A 24,738-nucleotide genomic window follows, 5' to 3' on the forward strand; every position below is an offset into this window, starting at 1 on the left:
AAAATTCTATTAGCAGCACCGCAGCTACACCTGAAATTCTAAATAGAATGCAATAGGGAAGATATCAAATATTAGTGTTAATATTCACAATAGTGTTAATATTCACAACCTTGGACAAAATCTGTCTGAAATATAGATATCCTCGGAGCTGGAATTCGGGTTAAATGCTCCAAAAACAACAGAATAGGAGGAAAGCTACAACATGAAGGCGTTAAAGAAACATCGCAATAGTTAGGAAGTAGTGAAGTAACTATGCTCTACCCTTTTTTTCTACAATACATGAGAGAGTTATGTGCCATTTCAATAATAAAGAAGAAGAGCATAAATAAAAACAACTACAATAGCTGGGACCTAGAAGTCTTATATTTGTTCTACATTAGGAACTTGTGCACTGTAGCAGACCACTTGTTCTTGGTTTCAATTTATAAGCCTTGCATGTTTGATGTTGTTTGGTTCTCACCAGTTCAGTATACGCTGGAGTCTCAATTACACAGGAAATCAGAATGCACTGTGCATTTGAAAGGCGTAGACTTAGTGTACGACATCATGGGTACGTCCAAAGATTCGATACCCTGTGCATTAGCTTACCCATGAAGTTGCAATGGCTCAGTCACTTTGTAAGGAACATGGCCCCATTAAGCTATTGTTTGTGATTTTGGTGATTGAGTGACACCATAATCAATGGAACTAACGAGTTTGTGAGATCACACTTGTTGGAGTTTTTAGGTCCCATAGATATAATTCAAAATGTCCAAACTACCGTCAAGACGCAATGACCAATCCATCATTGAGATGCCATGTCCAATCCACAGTCAAGATGACAAGTCCAAACCGCCGTCATGATGCCAAAGCATAGTAATAATTCAGAGTCAGCTGCACCGGTTAAATCGAAGCCTCACCATCGGTTCATCCGATAGTTACAGGATAAACCGATGCTCTAGCATCGGTGCAATTGGACATGCATACTGAGTCAAGTGAGAAAAACTCAGTATCACCAGTTTAACTGATGGATCAAAGACAGGTATCGGTGCAATCAACATACTATTGTCCAGAGACGATGTCAAGTGCGCAGCAGCCAAGCCTTCAGCATCGGTGGACAACATACTACAAGCCTTTGCTTCCAAGAAAATTGGATGCTCCTTGTTCGATCTTCTGTATGCAGATTGCATACCCTCCTAAACAGGGGCGGAGCTGGGGCAAGCCCATGCTAGGGCCATTCAGTGGACAACAATTGCTAGCTGGCTGGGCCACTTATGCTACAGTAGTTACAATGTGGGGAAATTGGCCCAACACCTAGGGGCCATGGCCCTAGTTGCCCTAGGTTTATATCCACCACTGCTCCTGAACACATCACAACTCGTTTCCACTTTTGCGTCCATATGGGCCATGGCCAATCAGTCGGATGCTGTCGCCACGGCGAGCAGGAGCAGGACATGCATCGGGGACGTCGCAAAAGCCTTTGCTTCGGTGGTCAAAGAAAACTGAGAAAAACAAAATGAGGACCAATGGTGGTCACCCTTAGATCATGAGTGACTGACAATATTGTGTGGATTTGATGTATATCTTGGCTCGTGATGTGCAGGCGTAGGATGCGATGTGACGGTCGACGGCATGCGATGAAGGTCAACAGAAAGGTTCATGCCGATGGACGAACGGTGGTGAAGGGTGAATGTGAGTAGGCTTGGGCTGAGGGACACGAATAGTTCGGACAGAGTCACAGGCGGTCCATGTGGTGCACGAAAGAGTGAGAGTACATGATCGTGATGAAGATGGCGTCGGCCAAGTCAGGGAGGAAGGCGATGGCAAGTTCGAGTAGGCTGTCCGTGCGGTGGGAGCGCGAAAGATCTTGAAGGTGTCGTGGCACTTGGCGGAAAAGCCGGACACGCGTCGACATCGAAGGTAGCAGGTTTACCGGCTTGGACCTCAAAACCAGGCGGAGGTAGGTTTACCGGTTTGGGCTTCAAAACTGGGTGGAGGCAGGTTTGCCAGTTTGGGTCTCAAAACCGGGGGCACGTCTGGATGGCAGTTGCGGAGGGCACGTGGCGTCATCGCGAAGTTTGTCTTGAGGTGAAGCAAAGTCGTGAAGGCGGCGTGTCTGCAAGAGGCTCTGAGAAAAAGTTGGACGGTTTTAACCCTGAGTGGTATTTGGGCTGTATGCTTAATGGAGGGCGTTTTGGTCTTTGGTCGGGGCGTCTATATATAGAGAGTGGGCTAGTTGAGGGAACCCACCTCTGAACAAACCTCATTGGCTCTCTCATTTGGAGGTCCTCTGTCACACCCTGAAATTTTTGGATTTCGAAATGTGATTAAAATTAAAAATAAAACAATAATTTTCTCCTAATTTTAAAATTTTCACAACATTTATTTTTCTTCCCAGGGAATTTAGTAAAAATAAATAATAATTGGTTGTTTTTCTAAATTAAATAAGATTGTTTTTTTAGTGTTGCATTCATGCTGCAATGCATTGTTTTATTGTTTGTTGTTCGGTTCAAATTTGAATTCTCTGAATTTGAGTTTGAATTGAATTGTTTGAATTAGTTTCAAAAATGCAAAGCTTCTTCTTTTTTCCTCCCCTTGACTTTCAGCCCAGCTGGCCCAGCCCACCTCCCTCTCCCTTTCTTTTTCTTCTCCCGCGGTCCAAACTCCCCCTCCCGCCGGCCCACTTTCCTCTCTCGCCCCAGATCAGGCGCCCCCTCCTCTCTGCCGCCGACAGGCGGGCCCCGCCTATCGGGGTCGTCTTCCTCCCCGTGGGCGATGCGGACTCAGGGAGTCCGGCCGCCGCACGCCTCCCCACGCCGTGCCTTGGTCCGCACGCCAAGGATCCCCTACGGGCCCTATAAATAGCGCTCGCACGACCCCCTTAGCCTCCCCTAGTCGCAGCCGCCGCCTCGCAAACCCTAGCCCTAAATCGCCGCCGCCATTGGAGCTCCGCTCGAGCTTGGTTCTGCCGTTAATCTCGCCGCTCCGCCGCTCGCTCGCCTCCACAAGCCGCCTCCGGAGCTCCGCGTTGTGGTGAGAACCTTCACTGGTCACCTTCCCCTCTCCCTCTCGCTCCCGTGCATGCTCGTTCGTTCGCCATCGCCCTGCCGAGCAACCTCGCCGTCGAGCGTGCTCTCCGCCACGTCTAGGCTTCGCGCAGACCCCGCCCTCGCATTCCCCGTATCGTGCTCAAGCTCCCCGACCTAGCTGCGCCCAAATCCGAGCCCAGATGGCCGATTTTGGCCAACGCCGGCGAGCCGCGCAAGCCTCGCCGCCGGCCACCACAGCGTCGCCGCTCCGCCCCGATCGACCTAAGCCGCTCGATCGCGATCCAATGATCCAGATCGAATCTAACCCAAGTCAATTAGATCAGATACCAGTCAACCCTAGGGATTTTTGCAGAAAAGCCCCCAGTTTCTAGGAAATCAAGCCGCAGTCCATGCCAGCTCAAAAGTATTTACAAGACAGTCCTTTCTTTTCTGTTTTAACCCCTGGACTTTTCTAAAATAGAACCCGCCATCCTTAGCCTGTAGTTTTGCATGCTAGCCCCTATAGTTTAGGTTTAATTTTGTTTTAGTCCCTAGTTTCTTTAGAGCTAGCCCCTAGAAGTTTAAATCTAACGCAAACAAGTCCTTGGAATCTTATTTTAGCCATAACTTCTTCGTTTTAACTCCGTTTTCATCGATTCTCGCGCTCACGTGATCCTTGCAACGTGTGCGATAGCTTTATGACCTTGTTATCCTCTGTGAGCACAGTTTTCTGTGTCTTGCAAATCTTTCCCGCTAGTCTTCAACTCTTTAGTTAATCGCGACTAGATCCCTGAAGCACCGTTTAGTCTATAGAATCGCCGTTTTAGTTCCGTTTTCCGTGTTTCTTGCGCTCTCGTAACCATGGCAGTGAGTCCTATCCTTTAGTACATTCTTTTAAAGCCTTTCTTTTGTTATGGTGTAATGTTCTTAGATGTATCTTCTTGTTTGCTTTGTATGTTTGCCCGATGATTGTTCCGAGTAGAAGAATCATTGTTCGAAGTTTGAAGATCAAGAATTCCAAGTGAGCAAAAGCTGAAGAGCAGTAAGAGTAGCTTTTCGTTGGAGAAAGGCAAGTGACCCTAACCATACTTCTGTCTATGCTTTATTTATAAGATTATATATTTAATTAGAACATGGAGAACCACCCAAGAAAACCGTACAACCACAATACTACATGGCTCTGGTCTTGACTGATTAATTAGAGACTCTAGTTTGTGACAGTCTTACCGAAAGGGCAAGAGGGGATGCATCGATGGGGTATAGCTCGGTCCTCTTGGGACAATTGGTAATGTTTAATGGTCCTTTGGCAAGGTACCACCTCATTAGGACAGTGTTATGACCGCTTTGGCTTGAAACCTTAGCGGATTGTCATAGGTTAGGGAATCTTTGTAAAGGCCTCGTAGCGTCCCTATGCAATCACACCTCTGAAGTGTGGTATTGTGCCTAGCTAGCACATTGCGTGGTTGGGTTCAAAGTTCTTCGGAACTTTTACGCGAATTGTGGTGAAAGTGTACAACCTCTGCAGAGTGTAAAACTGATATATCAGCCGTGCTCACGGTCACGAGCGGCTTGGACCCTCACATGATTAATTTAACTTAAAGATGAGCTCAAATCATATTCTGGTTATTTCTTGTGGTCTTGCTGAGTACCAACCATAAGTGTACTCACCCTTGCTTACTGCTACTCAGAAGAAAAGATGTATGAAGTCTGTTGAAGATGTTGCTGAGTTCTAGGCGTACGCAACCCCCAGTCGATTGCCTGTGAAGTTTGGAGCCTTCGTTTCCAGGATAAGCTGTATAACTCTGATAATCTTTTAATTGTTATTTTTACGTGATATTGTTACTGATTATTCACTTACAATGTCTCTATATGTATGAAACTTGATCCTGGCATACATATAGCTATGCATTCGGTTTTGTCCTTAAAACCGGGTGTGACATCCTCTCTTTTGTTGTGAGAGCTAGGGTTAGAGAGAGGAGAGATTTGACTCTTTCTTTGAGCTTTTTGCCATCTATATATTTTGATTAGGCTAGGAGTAACTTGTAGCCGGATCTCATGGAGTAATCGAAAGATCAAATTCGTATTCAATCTTGTGCTCCCGAGCGTTTTTCCTTTTCTATGATTTTCGGGTGGATTTTCGTGTGATTTTCGATTCGCGAGTTTTACTCCATCTTTTCATGAAATTCTTTTTGGATCTGTTAGACCTCGTGTGTATCTATAGTTCAAGTTTTGTTTCGATTTATGGAGGTTTGAGGAAGTAATTTAGGATTCAAGTTCCGAATTCCGGTTTTGTTCTTCCCGGTTCTTGCTCTTGTGTATGTGCAGGATCGAAAGGGGCACAGGCACGCGCGGGGACGCCGGCAGCAGCGGCCAGCACGCGCGTAAATGTTAGGAGTAGCCCGGGCTACATGCAGTCAAACCATCCACAAGGCCCAATAATTATTTTTTATTCTGAAACAAAAATTTTTTTGTTTCAGAACAATATTTTTGTATTGCTAGAATAATTAAAAAATTATTTCGAAACAAAAAAAATTTGTTCTAAAACAAATTTGATTATGGGCTAGTTTGCGATCAGTTTAAACCCAAAACATAAAATTTGGAGGGGGGAGAGCCTGTGCGACCGGACGGCTCGCAGCAGCCCGTGCTGCTCCGAGCAGCCCCCAGCACGCGCAGCAAGCGGCGGCGCCTGGGCGTGCGCGCTGCAGCGCAGCGCGGTGGCGGCAGCCAGGCGCTCACGGGCCAACACAGGCACGTGGCCCAGGTTGGCCCACGTGGGCCGGCAGGAGCGGACGGGGCAAGCGAGCCCAAGCTGTGTTAGCTGGCCGGCAACGCCAGGCGGCTGGCAGGCCGACGGCAGCGGGTGCCCTTGAGCTTCATTCCCAGGTGAGCATTTGGCATCCTCTCAAAAAAAAAAAGGTGAGCATTTGGCACATTTATTCCCTGTAGGCCGGCAGCTTAATTTTGGTAGGAGTCTTACAGTCTACTTGTTATTCTAAAAAAAACAGTGCTACTTGTTTTAAATAGATAAACAACAACTGTTAATCTTTGCTTGTACGGTTCGGGTAAATCTTTTGTGCAGTTGATTAGCTTGTTGTTTAAATGGCCTTGAGCTCGTGTACGAGACCTATTGAATGTTGAGCTTAAACTTGTTGCTCGCCGACTTGCTTATATTCATTGTTAAATCAATTGCTACTAGCCTTTGCATGCTTACTTGTTGTCACTCGTACTTGTTAGCTTTGCATGCTCAATTGACTTGTGTTAATTAGCTATATTTGTTAGTCTCTGCATGCTTAGTTAAGTGAAAGCTTTTTAGCATTTTGATAAATTGTTGCTTCTGCTTTGTGTTGTGCCTTGCTCGGATAAATCGCTTTTCGCTTACTTTCGCTTTGCGTCAAGTTTTTACTAACCGTTTCTAGGGTGAGCTTGTCACGAGTTGGCTTTTGTCAACTTAGCGGTTAGAGTAGAGACGTGTTGGATTGAAATTTGGGAAATAGCCCTTGTTCTCGTCGAGAAGAATTTTTTTAAAAGACTTCCATTCACTCCCCCTCTCTCTGGCCGCCCATCCAGTTCCTTCAAAAAACAACTCCCAAGTTCTCCATTGCAATCTGTGTAAACCTTTCGACCGGACAAGCATGGCATGGAAATCACTCCTGAAAAAGCTACAGATATTCAAACAATGACTTCACCTTTGGGGCAGTTGCGAGGATACAAGCTGCAATTTCAATAATGTAATTTTCCTTCATCTGATACAGCTTCTACACTGATGCGTAGATGATAGGTGTTCAGAGCTTAATTCCATGTCTTTTCCTCCAGTCCTTGACAGTAATCCAAACACATTATGTACAGATGCAAAACACAGTGAAATGCAGAGTCTGCTGTTGCTGTTAAGCCAAAAAAATTTGAGGCAACTTGAAGTGAAAAAACAACCCTTCATAATCAGTTCACTTTTTTTTTTGCAAAGACCAATTCTTCCCCACGCTGAAAATTATTCCTGCGAACTGAGAATATTCGAATATTTGCTGCTAGTGCCAAGCGACATGTGGCGGACTGGCAGTTCGTTCATCCTGTAGACCAATTCCTTGTTCACCAGACCTTGGAAGCAATCAACCACTCTCGCATGATAAGCACAACAATCATGAAGTGCGGATTCTCACGTCGTTGCTCCTTAGTCAATTAGAGCAACTCTAGTAGGACTTCTAAATTTGGGTGAGCAAATATTTATTTAGAAGCCCGCTTCTAAATTTTAGTCACCCAAATATGGGCCTCCACTCCAGCAAGCCGAGTAAATTGGGCTTCTATAGAGGGCCCATAATTGGCAGCCCAAATAGAGGGCCACCAAATTGGGCTTCTAAATTTTGGCAGCCCAACTTCTTTGGAAACTCCATATCACATTCTTCTTAGGTGCCATTTTAATTACCACACAACATTACTCTCCAGTCTCCATAGATAGCTGGTAACCACTTCCATGTAATTCAATCAAGGGTAGTTTCTTACCGCAGGTAAGCAAAACCTTTATACACTAGTACTGCATAATATTCATCCATGTATCCAGCTTCTCATGTATACTGCTATTTATTTCTTTTCCTGAGTAGGGAATGGATGCTACAAGTGCGCTTCAACCAAAGGCACCCTAAATCGACTCGGCCTGATTCGCCCCGGCCCGGAAACGAGCCGCTGGCCGGACGCCGGGCGCATCGCCGGGGGCGAAGGAAACGGCGACGAGGGTGCCGGAGCGAGCAGAGGGAGGAGGACGAGCTGCCAGAGATGAGGGCTGAGGCGCCGCCCATTGCAGCGGCGTGCAGGCCCAGTCGAGGTGCACTCGATTTACTTCCCATCGACCTGACGCGCCTCCTCTACTCAGGGACTTAGGAGAGACCGAGAGGCTCGAATTAGAGCAGTTTCAGTCGATGACCTGATTAAAGAAGGGAATATATCAGGTGCAAACCAACATCTCCATGCAAATTGTACAAACTTCAATCTGGACCACCAGATTAACATCCAAGGGGCATGAGTTGGATAATTTTATAATTAAACCACCCGCCCTTGGATTGGGTAATCACACTTTTGCGAATCCCCCTCCCACCCCCTGCGCCCCTCCCCTTGGATGTTGATCCAATTGCCTAGATTAAAGTTTGCATAGTTTGCACGGAATGTTAGTTTGCACCTGATATGTTCCTAAGAAGAATGAGATTGTGCGATCGACCTCTTCGAGGACTCTTAAAGTAATCAGAAATGGCTGCCGATATATGATGCTACAATCTTCTACTCTCATGAATGTGAGATCTATCCTTGTATTTTGGTTTATTGACATTACCATCTAGCACTGTATTTGCAATCTAGCATATGCAGATATTGTAAGCCAATTGGGGTAACACAGATGGAAAAGCAGCTAGAATGATGGCATGGCAGGAAATTAAACATGGGAAATATAATTGTCCATGATCTGTCACACAAGCACGGCATACACAAAACTTCCATTCAAATCACAAATTTATAATATATGTTTGCTTCCTCCACAAGCATTTGCCTTTCATAGGCCAAGGCCCTTTCTTTTCCAATGTCAGTTGTACCTGACTTTGTTGCCCTTTCTTTGCCAATTGTCAGTAGGTCACAACCACCAATCATTTGGTTTTTAGCACGTTGTTCATTACTTTATGCCTGTTGGGCAATTCTTTTAGCCAACGTACAGACTTGCTGCTCTCATGTTTCAGTCAAGTCAAAGAAGCACTTCTTTCAGTTATTAAAAGTTATAAGATAGAAAAAATAATAATCCTGCCTTGATCAACAATTTTCCATTGTACAGACCAACTCCTCCGCACCCCTCACGATCATACCCATTTATATTAACGATCCATCTACCACTTTTGGCTCTCAACGTGTTGGGCCACATTCTCTTCCAACTGTAACACCCTTTCTCTTCTCTATACAGAGGTTAGCTGTCCACAGTTTTCACGCAATTCGGTTGACGGTATGCCCTTCAAACCGCTCAGCTGAATCAGCTTTGTTAATGATCCAAAGATCATCATCTAAGCTCTCATCATATTGTTATATATTTCTTGTTCTGAGCAGGGACTGGAGGCTACAAATGCTTGAATTCTGATGGCGGAATTGGTCAGTACTGCTATTGTCCATGAGACAGTTAGCCAAATACTATCTGGTATTGTTCAAAAATATGAGGAGAAAGAGGAATCAAATGTGAATAGAAACTTGGAGAGGCTAGAGATGGCTCACATCAGACTGGAGGCTGCTCTTGAGACATCTAAAAAGTGGCAGATCACTGATGCATCCTTATTGCGCTGGCGTAGGAAGCTAAAGCGTGCTGCTCAAGAGTGCGATGACACACTGCACAAATGCAAGCAGAGAATCCTAGAAGTCGAACAAATGGAACAAGAGGTAAAGAATTCCTCCCTTCCTAACCGAATTGTGCATGCTACAAAGTCATTTGTTTTCTCTGTCCTTGACCGCAACAACAATGAGTTGACCAAATCCATTGCTCAAAGATTTGAGTGGTATGCAGATGGTGCTAGTGAGTTTCTGAGATTCATAGAGCTTGGTGGCAGACCACGCTGTCACATGCCCATTGAATCCCTTGTCAAGAACCTTTTTGCAGGCAACGAACTACATCATAAAATCATTCGGGGAAACAAATATCCCTCCTTTCAGTTATGGTTGGTGCCGATCCGTACTTCAGAGTACGGAACCACCGTTGGCTTGACATTTGTCCAGTATGATAGTACACCAAAGGGTAATATCTTTTTTACTTTGGCCGTACAACTCTCAGAGAGTACTGACATATTTGGGATCGCAATTAAGTGCTTGCAGTTTTTTGCCCCTCATTTCAAGTGTACATTTCAAATATTAGGAATGAACTTTCTCAACTGCCCACTCAAGAGTTCTCATGGGGGCCATCTATTTATTCATACCATAAGGAACATTGGGACAAATTCAACAGCTTCACATCTCAGTGGGCCCGGCCAAACCCATTTTGTTGCAAGCAGCATGGTCAGCACGAGTTTAGACATTTTAGCAACCTAGATATGGCAGGATCATCAGAAGCTTTGCTAGAACCAGTAATTAGTTTTAGCTTGCATTGTCAAGTCTCAATGTCTAGATACAGCAAGCAGGAGAGTTCACTGTCTGAAGACATAATTTCTATGCAAGATTATCCATATCTGAATGCGGGAATCTTCTATGCGCCCCATGGCTCTTTAGAGGACATGCTACCGGCGGATAGGAGTTCTGAAATAGTGGCGATAGTCCAGAAGGAACAAAATTGCTTGCATACAGACATTACCCTGGAACAGCTGCAAGAGATTATGATGCCAAAGGCAATAGATTACTTCCACCAGAATGCCAAAGCGATGGTTTACCAAATGATTTGGAAGTCTAAACATGGGATTGCACATATTCAGGTTGACAAGCCATGCATGAGCACACGGAGATCAAGCATGAGAACACAAAGAGCTTTTGGGGTAGCTTGTAAGAGAAAGCTATTGCACGGGCATGACCAGGAGCTTATTAGGCATCGGATACGTGCCTGTCACTCGCTCGACTTATGGGTTGCACATGTGCCTGTCCGACTGCAAAGATCGCTCAAGAACTGGTTACGGAAAGAAAAGGAAATTCTGTCTGCAGCACCGCGGCTACACCTGAAGTAATATAACTTGTAAGCACATGGGAAACAAAATCTGGAAATGCTACGGGAAGAGGAGGAAAGCTATAGCTTGAATGTGTTAAAAGTAACATCCCAATAGTTAGGAAGTAGTGAAGTACTATGATTTACCTTTTTTTTTCTACAATACTTGAGAGAGTTGCGTGTCATTTCGTTAATAAGAAGAAGAGTGTAAATAAATAAAAAATAGCTACAACAGCTGGGACCTAGAAGTCCTATATTCTACATCAGGAACTCGTGCAACTGTAGCACGCCACTTGTTCTTGGTTTCAGTTTGTGTGCCTTGCATGTATGATGTTGTTTAGTTATCACTTCTCACCAGTTATGTATACGCTGAGGATAAATCAATTACACAGGAAGTCTTAATCTGAAATTACACAGGAAGTTGCAATGGCTCGGTAACTTTACCCTGAAGCAGAGGAGACTGACTGACAGAGCAGAGTATGCCGCGGAACCGGAAGTTCTGGCGCCCAGCTCACCGTCGCGTGTCCCCGGTCGACACCTGCATCCACCACGGCGCCATGCTCCGGCGCGGTGGTGGACGCCGTCGCATTCTCGCTCGTTATGCGTCGCCTCGCACCTCATCACAGGCAAAGTAATGAGTTCGTCGTGTGCCAGATCTCAGGCACACAGCGAACACGAATTTCTATATTTCATGTGAATGAAACTTGTATTCTTTTAAATTTTTCAATGTCATTTTCGAAATTTATTTTGAAATTGAAAACAAGACCTTAAAGTTCACTGAAGAACATGAATATAATTTTTTCACTCATATTAAATCATTATTTCATGTACTAATAGTTCAAATTCAATTTATATCAATTAAAATTGTATAAATGCAGTTAATACGTTAAAATTATCAAACGGATCCAAAAAAATGCAAAAAATTAACACGAAGTCATTTATGTTCTCTATTGCCTATATAAAAAGTGTAGAAACCAAATTCAAATTTGAACGTGTTTGCCCCTACAAACTTAACCGCGTTTTTCTCCGTTACCCAGATCTTCTTCGGGAAAGTTTGAGTTTATAAGCAGCGTACGTGACAAACACGTGCAGAACTCCCTCAATTTTTTTTACCATAGATTCTATGTATGATAGCATAAGAAATCGACAAATCTCATAATTTTCAGACTTCGTTTGATTTTTTTTAAAATTTTACAATTATTCGGTTCTACGTTCACGAGAACTTTTTGTGAACACCATTTTCGAAATGACAATGTCAACTATGACATGAGCTCTTACTGTGCACTCAGAAACACGAATATCATTTTTCCAAGAATTTTCTTCTATTATTTTATGTACTTGCAGTTCAAAATTTGACTCATCCGAAAAATTCATTTAGCAGATACACAATTTTTATATATAGTGAACATTACGACAAAAATACCAAACTTTAATACAGAGTACCAAGCAATGTCTCTGCAGTGTAGAAAAAGTTTCGAGTTTTAAAATTCAAAATTTTTAAACTGTTTGCCGTGTGCCAAGAAAAAGCACACGGCGAAGTGTATTGTTTGCCGTGTGCCAAGCTGTCGCACACGGCGAAGTTGAGCGCCGTCAACCTCCGTCGCCCCTCCGTCCACCTCCGTTCGCCACCTCTGCACGTGAGTGGCACGTGCACGAGGTTTGCCTTGTGTTTTGACTGTGGCACACGGCAAAGTGAGCGCCCGTCAACCTCCGTCGCCCCTCCGTCCACCTCTGTTCGCCAGTCCGCACGTGAGTGTCACGTGCACGAGGTTTGCCATGAGTTTTGAGGGCGGCACACGGCAAAGATGGTAATATGCCGTGTGTTTTATTTTTGCCGTGTGTTCCTGGGACTGGCACATGGCAAACAGACAATTTTACCGTGTGCTTGGGGTTTACCGTGTGTTTTATTTTGGGCACACGGCAAAGTGACTGTTTACCGTGTGCCCGTCTTTTAGCACACGGCAAACTATTTGGCACACGGCATATTAGCCGTTTCTGGTAGTGACAGTCACATATCGGCCGCCACCACTGGAGTTTGCAGCTTGTTTCATTCCCCATCTCTTGTGCGAAGGTGTGCAAAAGAACTATGTAGTTGAGAGGATGGGAGGCAAAATAGAACATAAGAATGGTAGTAGCATACAACAAACGTGCGAGATGTTCAGATCAAAAGCTTTTGATTGTTTTGTCCGACAAGCAGAGCTGGCAGATTATTCGGTGTCCTGGATCTCTAAACATGGGGCTGCGTACTTTTGTCTGCGAAACCCAAGCTCTGAGAGAGCTGGTGCGCCCAAAACCAGTGGAAGGTCCAATACCTGGAAAACTGCAAACAGAACGCAGTATGTCCCATAGTTTGTTTAGGGTTGTTTTCGTTTAGTACAAGTCGTTCCCATGTTTCATGGCATTGATGGACTCCATAATCTAGACGTTGTATTGGTTGTGTAAATATTTCATGGTATATACAGGTCTTAAATTTCTTTCAGACAAACTGATGTCCATGCTCTTGTTGACACTTGCCACATTCACATAACATTGATTGATACAGACAAAGGAAAAGATTATGGGGTGTAGTATCCAGTAGATTGTCCTGCAAATTACAAATACTCTACATTTGCTTCATGTTCAAGTAATAGCTCAAAGGTCTTCTGCTTGTCTTGAGTCGCAGACGGCCAGGCGGCCAGTGACGAGCAACAGTTTCAAGTTGTGTATGTATGGTTCATCTAGCAAAGAGTGACACTTTTAATTGCTTTGTTCTCTGTACACCTGACGGCTGCTGCATGGATGAAAGATGGTCAAGTTGAAAGTTGACAAATTTCGCTGTGTTCAACTGTCGTCTTCAGTTAGCATGCATAGCAGCCTCTGTTTGATTCACCTAAAGTTTATATGATTATATCTTACACATCGCGGTTCAAAAGAAGATACACTGTCGTCTTCCGGGAGGAAGAGCGCAGGCGCAGGATAGCGGTGAACAGGCAGGCGGCCGCGTCTCTCTCCCGGCCAGGGGCTCACGACGGTGAATGATGCGGAGGAGCCGACGACGTTGCGGCGGAGCTCAGTCAGTGCTCCCGCCATGTCTGGCACTGGCATGCCGTCCCGACTCCGGGGCCGCGCCCAGCATCCCGTCGGCCCCTCCGGGGCACCGAATCCAAGCTAGCTTTCACGAACCGGCCGGCGGTCGGCGAGGCGCCCACGAGGAGGAAGGGGATGGAACCGAAGCTAGGGGACTGGCCGAGTGCGGCGGCGCGCCATGGCGGGAAGGCCCCAAGGGAGGACGGCATTTGAAATACCGACCGGGCGGACGGTATCTCAAATACCGTCCACCCCTGGGCACCTGCCAGCCGTCCGATGGACACCGTGCGGCCAAGATCGGCGCACCGCGGACGCGCAAGGCTTCGTCCTCCCACCGCGTCAGGCGCGCGGCAGCCGGTGGCCGCGGTCCAGGTCCGGTGGCGGTGGCTCAGGAGGTGCGGCGGCAAACCGTGGCGCGAGGCGCGGCCAGCCGCGTTCTTGGAAGTGCCATGCCCGCTCGGGCCTCCGGCGAGGGTTGTGCCGCCGGGCTCGCGGTGCCGCCGCGTTGAGAGGAGCTCGGCTCGGCTGACCGGCCGGGGAGGAGAGCGACGGGGGGCGGTGCCGCCGTGGAGGACGACGAGCGAGCGCGGATGCCGGCCCGTCCCCCACGACGACGGCAGCGGTCGGAGTTGAGAGGCACGCTGGCTCGGTTTACTCCCCGACCGCACATGTCGCGACCTGCTAGCTAGCTACCGTCCCGGCGTTTCCTCTGCGTCGAGGGAGTTTCGGATTAGAGCAGAGGAGCCTGGCAGTGGCAGGCGACGGGACTACAGGGCGAGACTCTGCGGCCTCTCCCTGTCCCTGTAGTGCGACAAAACCGAGGAACTCGATCACTATCTCAAAATTTCTTTCTTGGAAGTCCAAGCATGCATGGCACATTGGCACTGCATACATACATTCGCCGTGTTTAGATCCAAAAATTTTACATTTAAAAACATCACATCAAATATTTGGACTAAAATCTGTTTATAAATTTTTTTGACACAGATGGGTTGTAAATCACGAGACGAATCTAATGAGACTATATAATCCATAATTTACAACATTGATGCTACAGTAGCCATTCGCTAATCTAATCGTAGATTAATTAGTCTCCTTAGATTCATCTCGCGATTTATAACCCATCCGTATAAAAAGTTTTGTAAATAATTGAGAAATTTTACAATAATTGAAAAAATTAGGAGCCGTCCATCTGATAAAATTCTACGGTGATGAATGTAGGAATTACCTAGAATAAAGTACCTAGTACTTCGAAAATATGGGATCAAGTACCAAAAAGTAGGACTGAATCCCTGAATACTAATTTAATTTAATTTTTATAAATATTTTTTATAGATCAACGGCTAAAAAAATTAAAGTAAAAATACCTTTGGTACTTTACAATTATTATAAAAGAGCTCAAATAAATTTTATTTAGTACTCCAAAACAGTATGATTCTCTTTAAAAAAAATTGCCAAATGATCTAAACATGGCCTGGTGGACAAGGAAGAAGGTATCAGGACGCCTAGCCTAGCACAAAGAGGATGTTCATTGAGGAGTTTGTCGTCGTATTTGATCACCAGACCTGACCATGGGCCACCTGACCCGCTGAAAAAATCTGACCCGACAAATGTGCAAGCCGAGCTCGGGTCGAAATTTTTAACCTAAAATTCAAAAAGAATCGACCTGACCCGACCACGTGCCGAGCCAGGCTCAGGTCGAAAAATCCAACCCGATGATTTTTTTTTGACCCGACCTAAACCCCGAACCCGACCCAACCCGAGGGATGATCATGAATTCATGATCTGTCAGTTGTTCTTTTTTTTTGAACGATTATCTGTCAAGTTGTTCAGCTTATGGGTTTCACATGCAAAATTCGGCTGCTTTGAATGGAATTCATGATCCCCAACTAGAGCAGAGTATCCTGTTAGTTAGTAGTTCAACAGTACGACGCCACAATCTTCAAGTTCAACAGTACTGCTATAGAAGTGGCCATGTCCGTCAGATCTTTCTTTTGGTTTGATTGGTTGGACTGCATTGTGTGATCTATATTCGAGCACATACAGATATAGGGGTTTTTTTTTCCCCAACAGCTATCAGTCCTCTGTACTTTGGTGCATCGAATGCAGTTCACTCAAACTGAGCAATGAGGGGGCTGGAAACATAGATGTTAGGAAAATGTCGGTGACTCTTAGACTTCAGCCACGCTAGAACGCAACCCATGGAAATTTTTGCAACGCCTAGGATGTTTTCGCTACAGTCTACTTCAAAGTTGCCATCGACAGGACAAGCGCCTGTTTCAAGCTGTCTCGTTCATTTGGCAAAGGGCAAGACTTTTCTGAGTTCTAGTTCCTTGTACCATGAGGAATTGATGGATGAAAGATGGTCCAGTTGACATATTTCACTCTGTTCTCAGTCGTCATCAGTTAGCATAGCAGCCTCCGTTTGACTCTTCATGCAGTTTAAATGCACCTCTTCAACTTGCCACCATTTCAATGCATGTTATTGTTAGCTAGTTATATTCAAACACGTAAAGATGTGGACACTTTCACTGTTGATTGAAGCCAGATTCCCCTTCTTGAATCAGCATTTTCCTCTTGTAGAGACCAAATCCTTCAGACCATCTTTCTATCAGGCCTCTGCTACTGAACTGTGTGCCTGTTTCTGCTTCCTATAAGTATTGGACCACACTTGCTTCTTCTCAAGTTTCTATCTTACCTTACAGTTCAAAGGTACATACCTTCATACACAAGATAGCTGAAACCACTTCCTTGCGATTCTATCAAAGGTAGATTTCTTACAACCGCTAAGCTAAATCTATTCTTGTGATTCAAAGTCCATATATTTAGTCTCTTGTGTACTGATGCACTTTTTATATAGTGCACTTCCTGAGCAGGGAAGGGATGCTATAGATGCATGAATCGTAATGGCGGAGATGGTCAGTTCTGCTGTTGTCCATGAAGCAGTTAGCCAAATCGTATCCGATCTCATTAATAGGTATGAGGAGAAACAGAAATCAAAGACTGATGAAAACATGGAGAGGCTAGAGTTGGCGCACATTAAGTTGGAGGCTGCTCTCGAGACATCTGAAAAGTGGCAGATCACTGATGCATCGTTGTTGCATTGGCGTAAAAAGCTGAAGCGTGCTTCGCAAGAGTGTGATGACACGCTGCACAATGTTTTCAAATCGCGCGACTAATCGCGATTAATCGACCTTATCGGTCCATCGTGCTCGACTAGGCTCCACGACTCGATCAGGCACCCTGATCGACCGGTCGACCGACTAATCGGCGACTAAAAGCGATTAATCGTCCGACTAGGCGTGATCTCGACTAGGTTTGTGTAGCTGGTTTGCTTGTGGGCTGGACTGGAGAGTGAGAGGTGTTAGAATTAGCCAGGCTTAAACATTATAGGCTAATAACCCAAGATCTTAACATAACCTAGTTCATGACAAATCAATCTAATGCGGAATAAATTGGTAAACATTATACCAGCGTTAGCAGTTGCAGCAGCAATTTACGCCTGATCCGTAGAGGAAGTAGGCGTTCTTGTCGGTGTAGAAGACGCAGCGGCGAATCGGCGTCCTCCGGGAGCCAAACTGGAGTGCTTGGCCTTCCAAACCCCTCCAGTGCCTTCAGCGATCAGACTAGCGGTGGCTAGGGTTTTAGATTGAGATGAATGGGTGTTTAAGGTGCTAACCACGACCTTATATTTATAGGCACTGTAGGGCTGGGGGCCAGCCTCTGGAAACGGGCCTAATGGGCCTGCTGATCACAGCCCATTAGGGTTTTATCATTAGGTTTCCTTAATCGTGTTTAGATGGTTTAAACGCTTCCTTAATAGTGAAGATCACAATATATCTTAATTGAAATATTTCCAACATTCTCCCACTTGATCGAACGGTTAAGGCTAATGTTCGTATTATACTAATGTTCACCCTTAGTAGTAACAGAAAGTACCGGACCAATGCGTCGTCAGTAGCTTGATGCACTACTGGGACCCCATTACCCACAGTCTCACTGAAACACCTCGGTAGAACGCTTATTCGTTAGTTGGGAGTCATAATGGCCCTAAACCAGGACCTAAAGACTATTCACCAAACCCATATTAGTAACGTGCTGCTTAAACACGTTCGGTGGTAAGCCTTTAGTGAGCGGATCCGCTAACATAGCATTAGTTCTTATGTGCTCAATCTTAATGGTTCGATTCTGGCATCTTTCTTTCACAACACGATACTTAAGGTCAATGTGTTTGGAAGCACCACTTGACTTGTTGTTACTCGAAAAGAATACTGCAGACTGATTATCGCAGTATAACGTTATAGGTTCCGTAATGCTGTCAATTACCTTGAGGCCCGGAATAAAATTCTTAAGCCAAACAGCCTGTCCAGTTGCTTCATAGCATGCCACAAACTCAGCTTGCATCGTCGACGCTGTAACTAAACTTTGCTTAGAGCTTTTCCATGATATAGCTCCACCAGCTAACATGTAGATATATCCTGATGTAGATTTCCTACTATCCACACATCCAGCAAAGTCAGCATCAGTATAACCCACAACTTCAAGGTTATCTGATCTTCTGTATGTGAGCATGAAGTCTTTAGTGCCTTGGCAGTAACGTAATGCCTTTTTGACACCAACCCAGTGGACCTTTCCGGGATTTTTCTGATATCTTCCAAACATTCCGGTAGCAAATGCCAAGTCAGGACGCGTACAGACTTGTGCATACATCAGGCTTCCGACAGCTGAAGCATAAGGTATGTCCTTCATCTCATCTGATTCCAATTGGTTCTTAGGACATTGGGCTTCACTAAACTTATCGCCCTTCGCTAATGGAACAGGTGTGGCCTTACTCTTATCCATATTAAATCTCTTAAGCATTTTCTCAATATATGCTTTTTGAGACAATCCTAGTACTCCTTCGGTCCTATCTCGGTGTATCTCAATGCCCAGAACATAAGAGGCTTCACCAAGATCTTTCATATCAAAATTGGATGAAAGAAATCCCTTTGTCTCATGCAGCATACGCTTATCACTGCTCGCTAATAGGATATCATCCACATAAAGCACTAGAATTATAAATTTACCACCCTTTATCTTAGTGTAGATACAATTATCCACGTCATTCTCCTTAAATCCGAATTTCTTAATCACTTGATCGAATTTAAGGTTCCACTGTCTTGACGCTTGCTTAAGCCCGTAAATGGATTTCTTAAGTCTGCATCCCAAATGTTCCTTGCTCTTCACAACAAAACCTTCCGGTTGTGCCATGAAGATGGTCTCATCCAAGTCACCATTAAGGAACGCAGTTTTGACATCCATCTGATGTAGCTCTAAGTCATAATGAGCCACTAGCGCCATAACGATTCTGAATGAATCTTTCTTAGACACAGGGGAGAAAGTTTCATTATAATCAATCCCTTCCTTTTGTGTAAATCCTTTGGCTACAAGCTTTGCTTTGAATCGTTCGACATTCCCTTTAGAATCACGTTTAGTCTTGTAGACCCATTTACAACCTACTGGTTTGACTCCATTAGGAATATCTACCAGATCCCAAACATCATTGGAACTCATGGACTTAAGCTCTTCTTCCATGGCCTCAACCCATTTGACAGAGTTCTCACATGATACTGCCTCTCTAAATGAGTTAGGATCATCAGCTTTCCCAATATCATACATGTCTTCACTTAAGTATGTTTCACAATCAGGGAAAACTGTCTGTTTCCTAGCCCGCTGTGATCTTCTTAATGGTTCAACAGGCTGAGGTGCTGGTTGAGGTGCAGTCTGAGGCACCTCGACAGGGTTCTCAACTTCAGCATTAGGCGCTATTTGCTCAGCTTGTTGTTCGCTCGTAGGCTCAGGAGTTACTTCAACAGGCGGAGCAGCGCTAGTACTCTGAACAGAAGGCGTAATCTGAACAGATGGTGTACTCTGAACGGAAGGAACGAATAGCGGCACTAACTGAGGTGTTACTGTTTCTTGAATCACCGGGATGGGAAGCTCAGCCCGTATTTCTTCAAGATTAATTTCCCTCCCCGGAAAGCTCCCACTGATTCCTGCATCCTCTAGGAATACAGCCTGCCTGGTCTCAACGAACTTAGTGAAACGATAAGGACAGTAGAATCGGTATCCCTTAGACTTATCAGGGTATCCGATGAAATAGCAGCTCACCGTCTTATCATCTAATTTCTTTTGCTGTGGATTAAATAACTTAGCTTCGGCTGGACAGCCCCACACACGCAAATAATTAAGCGATGGTTTCTTCCCAAACCACAACTCATAAGGTGTTTTTGGCACTGATTTGGAAGGAACACGATTAAGTATGTGCGCAGCTATTTTTAATGCTTCCATCCACAGCTCCACAGACAAAGTAGAATAACTAAGCATGCTACGTACCATGTCCATTAGTGTACGATTACGACGCTCAGCAACTCCGTTTTGCTGTGGTTCGCCCGGCATACTGTACTGGGCCTTTATGCCATTCTCTTCAAGATACTTAGCGAATGGTCCAGGTACTTGGCCGAATGGAGTATGTCTCCCATAATATTCACCACCTCGATCTGATCTCACTAATTTAATAGTGACATTATGCTGATTTTCCACTTCAGCCTTGAATATTTTGAATTTATCTAATGATTCGGATCGATCACGAATGGGGTAAATATAACCATAACGAGAGAAGTCATCTGTGAAGGTAATGAACGAGTCAAAACCATCAACAGACTTTACTGGGAACGGGCCACAAATATCAGTATGAATTATTTCTAATAGGCCCGTACTCCGAGTAGCTCCTTTCTTAATTGTCTTAGCGAATTTCCCCTTAATACAATCAACACATTGTTGATCTAAGTCTGAGAGATCTAATGAATGGAGTATCTCTTCTCTTATGAGACGCTCAATTCTCCCCCTCGAAATGTGGCCCAAACGACAATGCCACAATTTCGAAGAAGTCTCATCATCACGCTTACGCTTATGCGATACATCATCCACATTCATTGCAGAATAAACTTTATCAAGAGAGAGCAAATAAAGATCGCCTTGCAAATGACCAAGGCCCATACTTAAATTATGAAATTTAATGTTGCACACTGAGTTGCCAAACTCACAAATATGTCCCGACTTATCTAAATGCGAAACAGAAATAAGGTTTCTCTTCAAACTGGGAACATAAAGAACATCATGCAAACTAAGGTTGAAGCCGCCTGGTAACTCCAAATTGAAGCTCCCAATGCCTTCAACCTTCACTTCATTGCCATCAACCACTCTTAGACTTCGCTCCCCCTCTCTTATAGTTCGGATCGAACTGAATACCTGCAGTGAATTGGAAATGTGCACAGTGGCACCTGAGTCAATCCACCAAGTATTGGGAGAAAAATTCACTAAGAATGATTCATCAATAAAAGATACATAATCAGTAATTGTACCTTTGTTCTTAAGCCACTCCTTAAATCTATGGCAATCCTTCTGCTCATGTTTAGGTGACTTGCAGAACTTGCACAGCTTCTCATAAGAGGTCTTCTTATGTGACACGGCCTTGCTCTTATGGCCCTTAAACTTTCTCTTATGCTGCCTGCTGCTGCCAGATTCAGCCTGATGCTTAGGAGTGTTGCTCATGCTAACACGCCCAAAGCGCTCGCTGACCATGTTGATAGCATCCTTCATCCTCTCAGCTTTCTGCCTTTCTTCTTCCTCAACACAGTAGCTAATGAGCTCAGCCATGCTCCAAGTCGCCTTCTGAGTGTTGTAGCTTATTTTGAAGGGACTGTACTGTGCTGGCAGAGAAGTCATGATGAAGTGCACCAGAAAACCATTAGAGATAGCCATATCCAGTGTCTTCAGCTTATTTGCCATGTCACACATGCTCATAATGTGCTCCCTGATTCCACTTTGCCCATCATACTGTGAAGTCAGCATCTTCATGATCAGGGTGCTAGCATAAGTCTTGGAAGAACTCTTAAAGTTCTCCTCCACCTTGGCAAGGTATGCCTTGGCGCTCAGCTCATTACCATCCTGGTCCTTATCAGGAATAGCACCACAGATGGCCGGTGTGATCGTGTTCTTAATGATCATGTTGACCATCCTGTCTGATCTCTCCCACTTCTCAATGGCAGTACGATCACCATTGGGATCAGTGGGCTCTGCTGGCTTGTCTTGACGTAAGGCGAGATCATACTCGCACACAGCAATGGCCACCTGAACATCTTTATACCAGCTTGGATAGTTGGTGCCATTCAGGGGCTCAATGGACTTCAGGTAGCCCGTCACAGTGTTCACTGAAAATCATGAGAATAATAACTTAATTAAACTCACAATTAAGATGCGCATAAGAAGTATGAAATTAACCCTACGATGGTCTGATTAAAATCATACATAAATTTCAATTTGCATCACCGATGGGGAAAACAAACGAAATTTATCATTAAAACTCGTAATTAAATCAACGATGGTCAGAATTAATTACAAGTGCTCTAAATAAACTTCCCGATGGTTCCATTTAAATAGAGTGCATCTTAATTGCTTAAGGTGGATGAACATAATTTTCAGTGAATAAATGCAATTATAACATGATTAAAAGCATTTAAATAACTCATGGAAATTAATTAACATAATGCTGGTAATAATAAGTGCAACAGAAATAATTAAAGCCTTTAAACATAACAGCAATTAAAATTGAGCTTAAATCATAAGAAACAGTAAAAGAATAAGGCTTTAATATTAAATGGGCTAAAACTCATGAAACAGCCCAAAAACATCCCCATGCACGCGGCCCATTTCCCTCATTGGCCCAGTTCGGCCCAATCGTTGCAAACCCTAATGTTGGTGCGATCTGGACCGTTGCTCACGATCGGACGGTCGTGAGCTGATCAAGCACCGTATAAATAGGATAGGGCTTGTCGGAGGGTGCCCAAACTCCCTTCACTCCCTCTCCCATCTCAGCCCGAGCCGCCACTGCTCTAGCAGCTTCGTCCGCCGGCGCGAGCACGTTGCTGCTCATGTGCGTGCACGCGCAGCTGCTCTGGCCCGGCCATTGCTCATGCGCGCGGGCCCCGCAGCCGTCAGCCGCTGCAGCCCGGCCACCGCCGGCCGCCTGCGCGAGCCGCGCAGGAGCAAGGCCACGCGCCGCCTACGCGGGAGGCTGCGCGCGCGGTACTGCGGCTCAGGCCGGCCGCCGCGTCGGCTCCACGCGCGGGAGCTGCGCGTCCGCGTGGGCCGCGTGGAGCGCCAGCGTTGCGACCTGATGGCCCGGCCGCTCGGTTCGCCGCCCAGGGCCGCGTGCCACGCGACCGCCTGGTGGCCGCCCTGCGCACCGCTAGGAGCGCGTGTGCGGGCCGTCGGCCGCGTGTGCTCATGCGCGGGCCCGGCAGCGCGTCTACCCCGGCCGCAAGCGCCGGCCGCCGCCTTGGAGTGCGGTTCTGTGCGGGCCCCGCGCCATGAGCGCCGACCGGTGCCTCAGCCGTGAGATTTCTTGATGCGCCGTGATGGTGCTTGCTTATTCTCAGTGAACCAACTCATGGTCACCAGGTAAGATTCAATCTTAGGGTTAGGGTTAGGGTTCATCACAGGATTTGGAGATTTCTTATGCTATCTGAAAATTGCTTTTCCCCTTCTTCTACATGCTTACTGAAGCATCAATTTCATGGATCTAAGAACTAATTTGCGGAATAAATATGATCAGGGGCTTAAGTTGGGGAACAGATACTGCTAGCAGTAAACCCTAACTTTAATTGCATAGCTAATCATCAATTTATCTCGGTTTAACCATGAATTAGCATAAACATTAATGATTTGCATCTAATCCGAGACACTTAGCATTAACAGGTCAAGATTAATTAAAACTTGACTTAAACCGAAATAGATTAGATCTAATCTCGTGATCAGAAACTTAATTAACCATGATTTAGATCTAATCACGCATAATTAACACGTAAAAACCATTATGCAGGATCTAATTGCATCTTAAACCGACGAAAATCAGAGGCATAAACATACTCAAAAATTGACCGTGCATGACTAGGTTAAGATGGCTCATGATACCGATTGTTAGAATTAGCCAGGCTTAAACATTATAGGCTAATAACCCAAGATCTTAACATAACCTAGTTCATGACAAATCAATCTAATGCGGAATAAATTGGTAAACATTATACCAGCGTTAGCAGTTGCAGCAGCCATTTACGCCTGATCCGTAGAGGAAGTAGGCGTTCTTGTCGGTGTAGAAGACGCAGCGGCGAATCGGCGTCCTCCGGGAGCCAAACTGGAGTGCTTGGCCTTCCAAACCCCTCCAGTGCCTTCAGCGATCAGACTAGCGGTGGCTAGGGTTTTAGATTGAGATGAATGGGTGTTTAAGGTGCTAACCACGACCTTATATTTATAGGCACTGTAGGGCTGGGGGCCAGCCTCTGGAAACGGGCCTAATGGGCCTGCTGATCACAGCCCATTAGGGTTTTATCATTAGGTTTCCTTAATCGTGTTTAGATGGTTTAAATGCTTCCTTAATAGTGAAGATCACAATATATCTTAATTGAAATATTTCCAACAAGAGGCCCAAGCCCACTTGGTTAGAAACAAAACTGGAGGGGCACGACCGCGTCTAGGGTTGTCGGCAGCCACTCATCTCGACAGGGGGGCGGCTCCCGCGACCTCCCGCTGCTCGCCAACGGGGAGCTCCACCCCGCGCTGCCGTCCCCTCACCTTCTAGCTCAGATCAGCCGGACAATCCAATGCGCCTCGCTCTGCTCTCGCCACTCATCCAATTCCCTAGCACAAAGCCTCAAAGCTCAGCGCGTATTAATTGATTTTCTTGAGCACAGGTTGCTGCCGGCCGTCAAACCCTCCTCTCCAGGCCGCTGTCCAACCCCTCATCTCCTGGCCTTCGCGACCTCCTTCCCTCCTTTCCCTCCGGCGAGCTCCCTTCTTCCCTCTATTCTCTTCGGTGAGCTACCCCGACTGGCGACCTCCTTCTGCCGACGCGCGAGCGTGAGCACGGGTGACTGGTCCGGCGAGCTCCAGATAAGCAAGGAGCAATAAGAGATAGAGATAGAAAAAATC

The 24,738-nt window shown here is 45.5% G+C and overlaps 2 protein-coding genes across 3 annotated transcripts; one reads left to right on the forward strand and one right to left on the reverse strand.

Annotated features, from left to right (window-relative positions):
- Window positions 1-7,375: 7,375 nt before the first annotated feature.
- LOC120660661 lies at window positions 7,376-10,856 on the forward strand. 2 transcript variants are annotated; one of them, XM_039939278.1, is made up of 4 exons: window positions 7,376-7,507; window positions 7,601-7,821; window positions 8,938-8,976; window positions 9,078-10,856. In XM_039939278.1, exon 4 carries the CDS (start codon window positions 9,108-9,110, stop codon window positions 10,041-10,043), a length of 936 nt encoding a protein of 311 aa, XP_039795212.1. In that variant the 5' UTR covers window positions 7,376-7,507; window positions 7,601-7,821; window positions 8,938-8,976; window positions 9,078-9,107; the 3' UTR covers window positions 10,044-10,856. The 2 variants fall into 2 exon arrangements, with proteins under 2 accessions (XP_039795212.1, XP_039795219.1); XM_039939285.1 differs by lacking the exons at window positions 7,376-7,507; window positions 7,601-7,821 and having other exon boundaries at window positions 8,074-8,976.
- Window positions 10,857-20,944: 10,088 nt separating this feature from the next.
- Window positions 20,945-24,056, reverse strand: LOC120659367. The gene is made up of 3 exons (XM_039937487.1): window positions 23,838-24,056; window positions 21,114-21,962; window positions 20,945-21,000 (listed from the first exon to the last, which is right to left on the reverse strand). The coding sequence occupies exons 1-3, from the start codon at window positions 23,860-23,862 to the stop codon at window positions 20,945-20,947; spliced, it is 930 nt and encodes a 309-aa protein (XP_039793421.1). The 5' UTR covers window positions 23,863-24,056.
- Window positions 24,057-24,738: the final 682 nt, after the last annotated feature.

This window comes from Panicum virgatum, chromosome 2K, assembly GCF_016808335.1.
Source record: "Panicum virgatum strain AP13 chromosome 2K, P.virgatum_v5, whole genome shotgun sequence".
Classification (NCBI taxonomy): Eukaryota; Viridiplantae; Streptophyta; class Magnoliopsida; order Poales; family Poaceae; genus Panicum; species Panicum virgatum.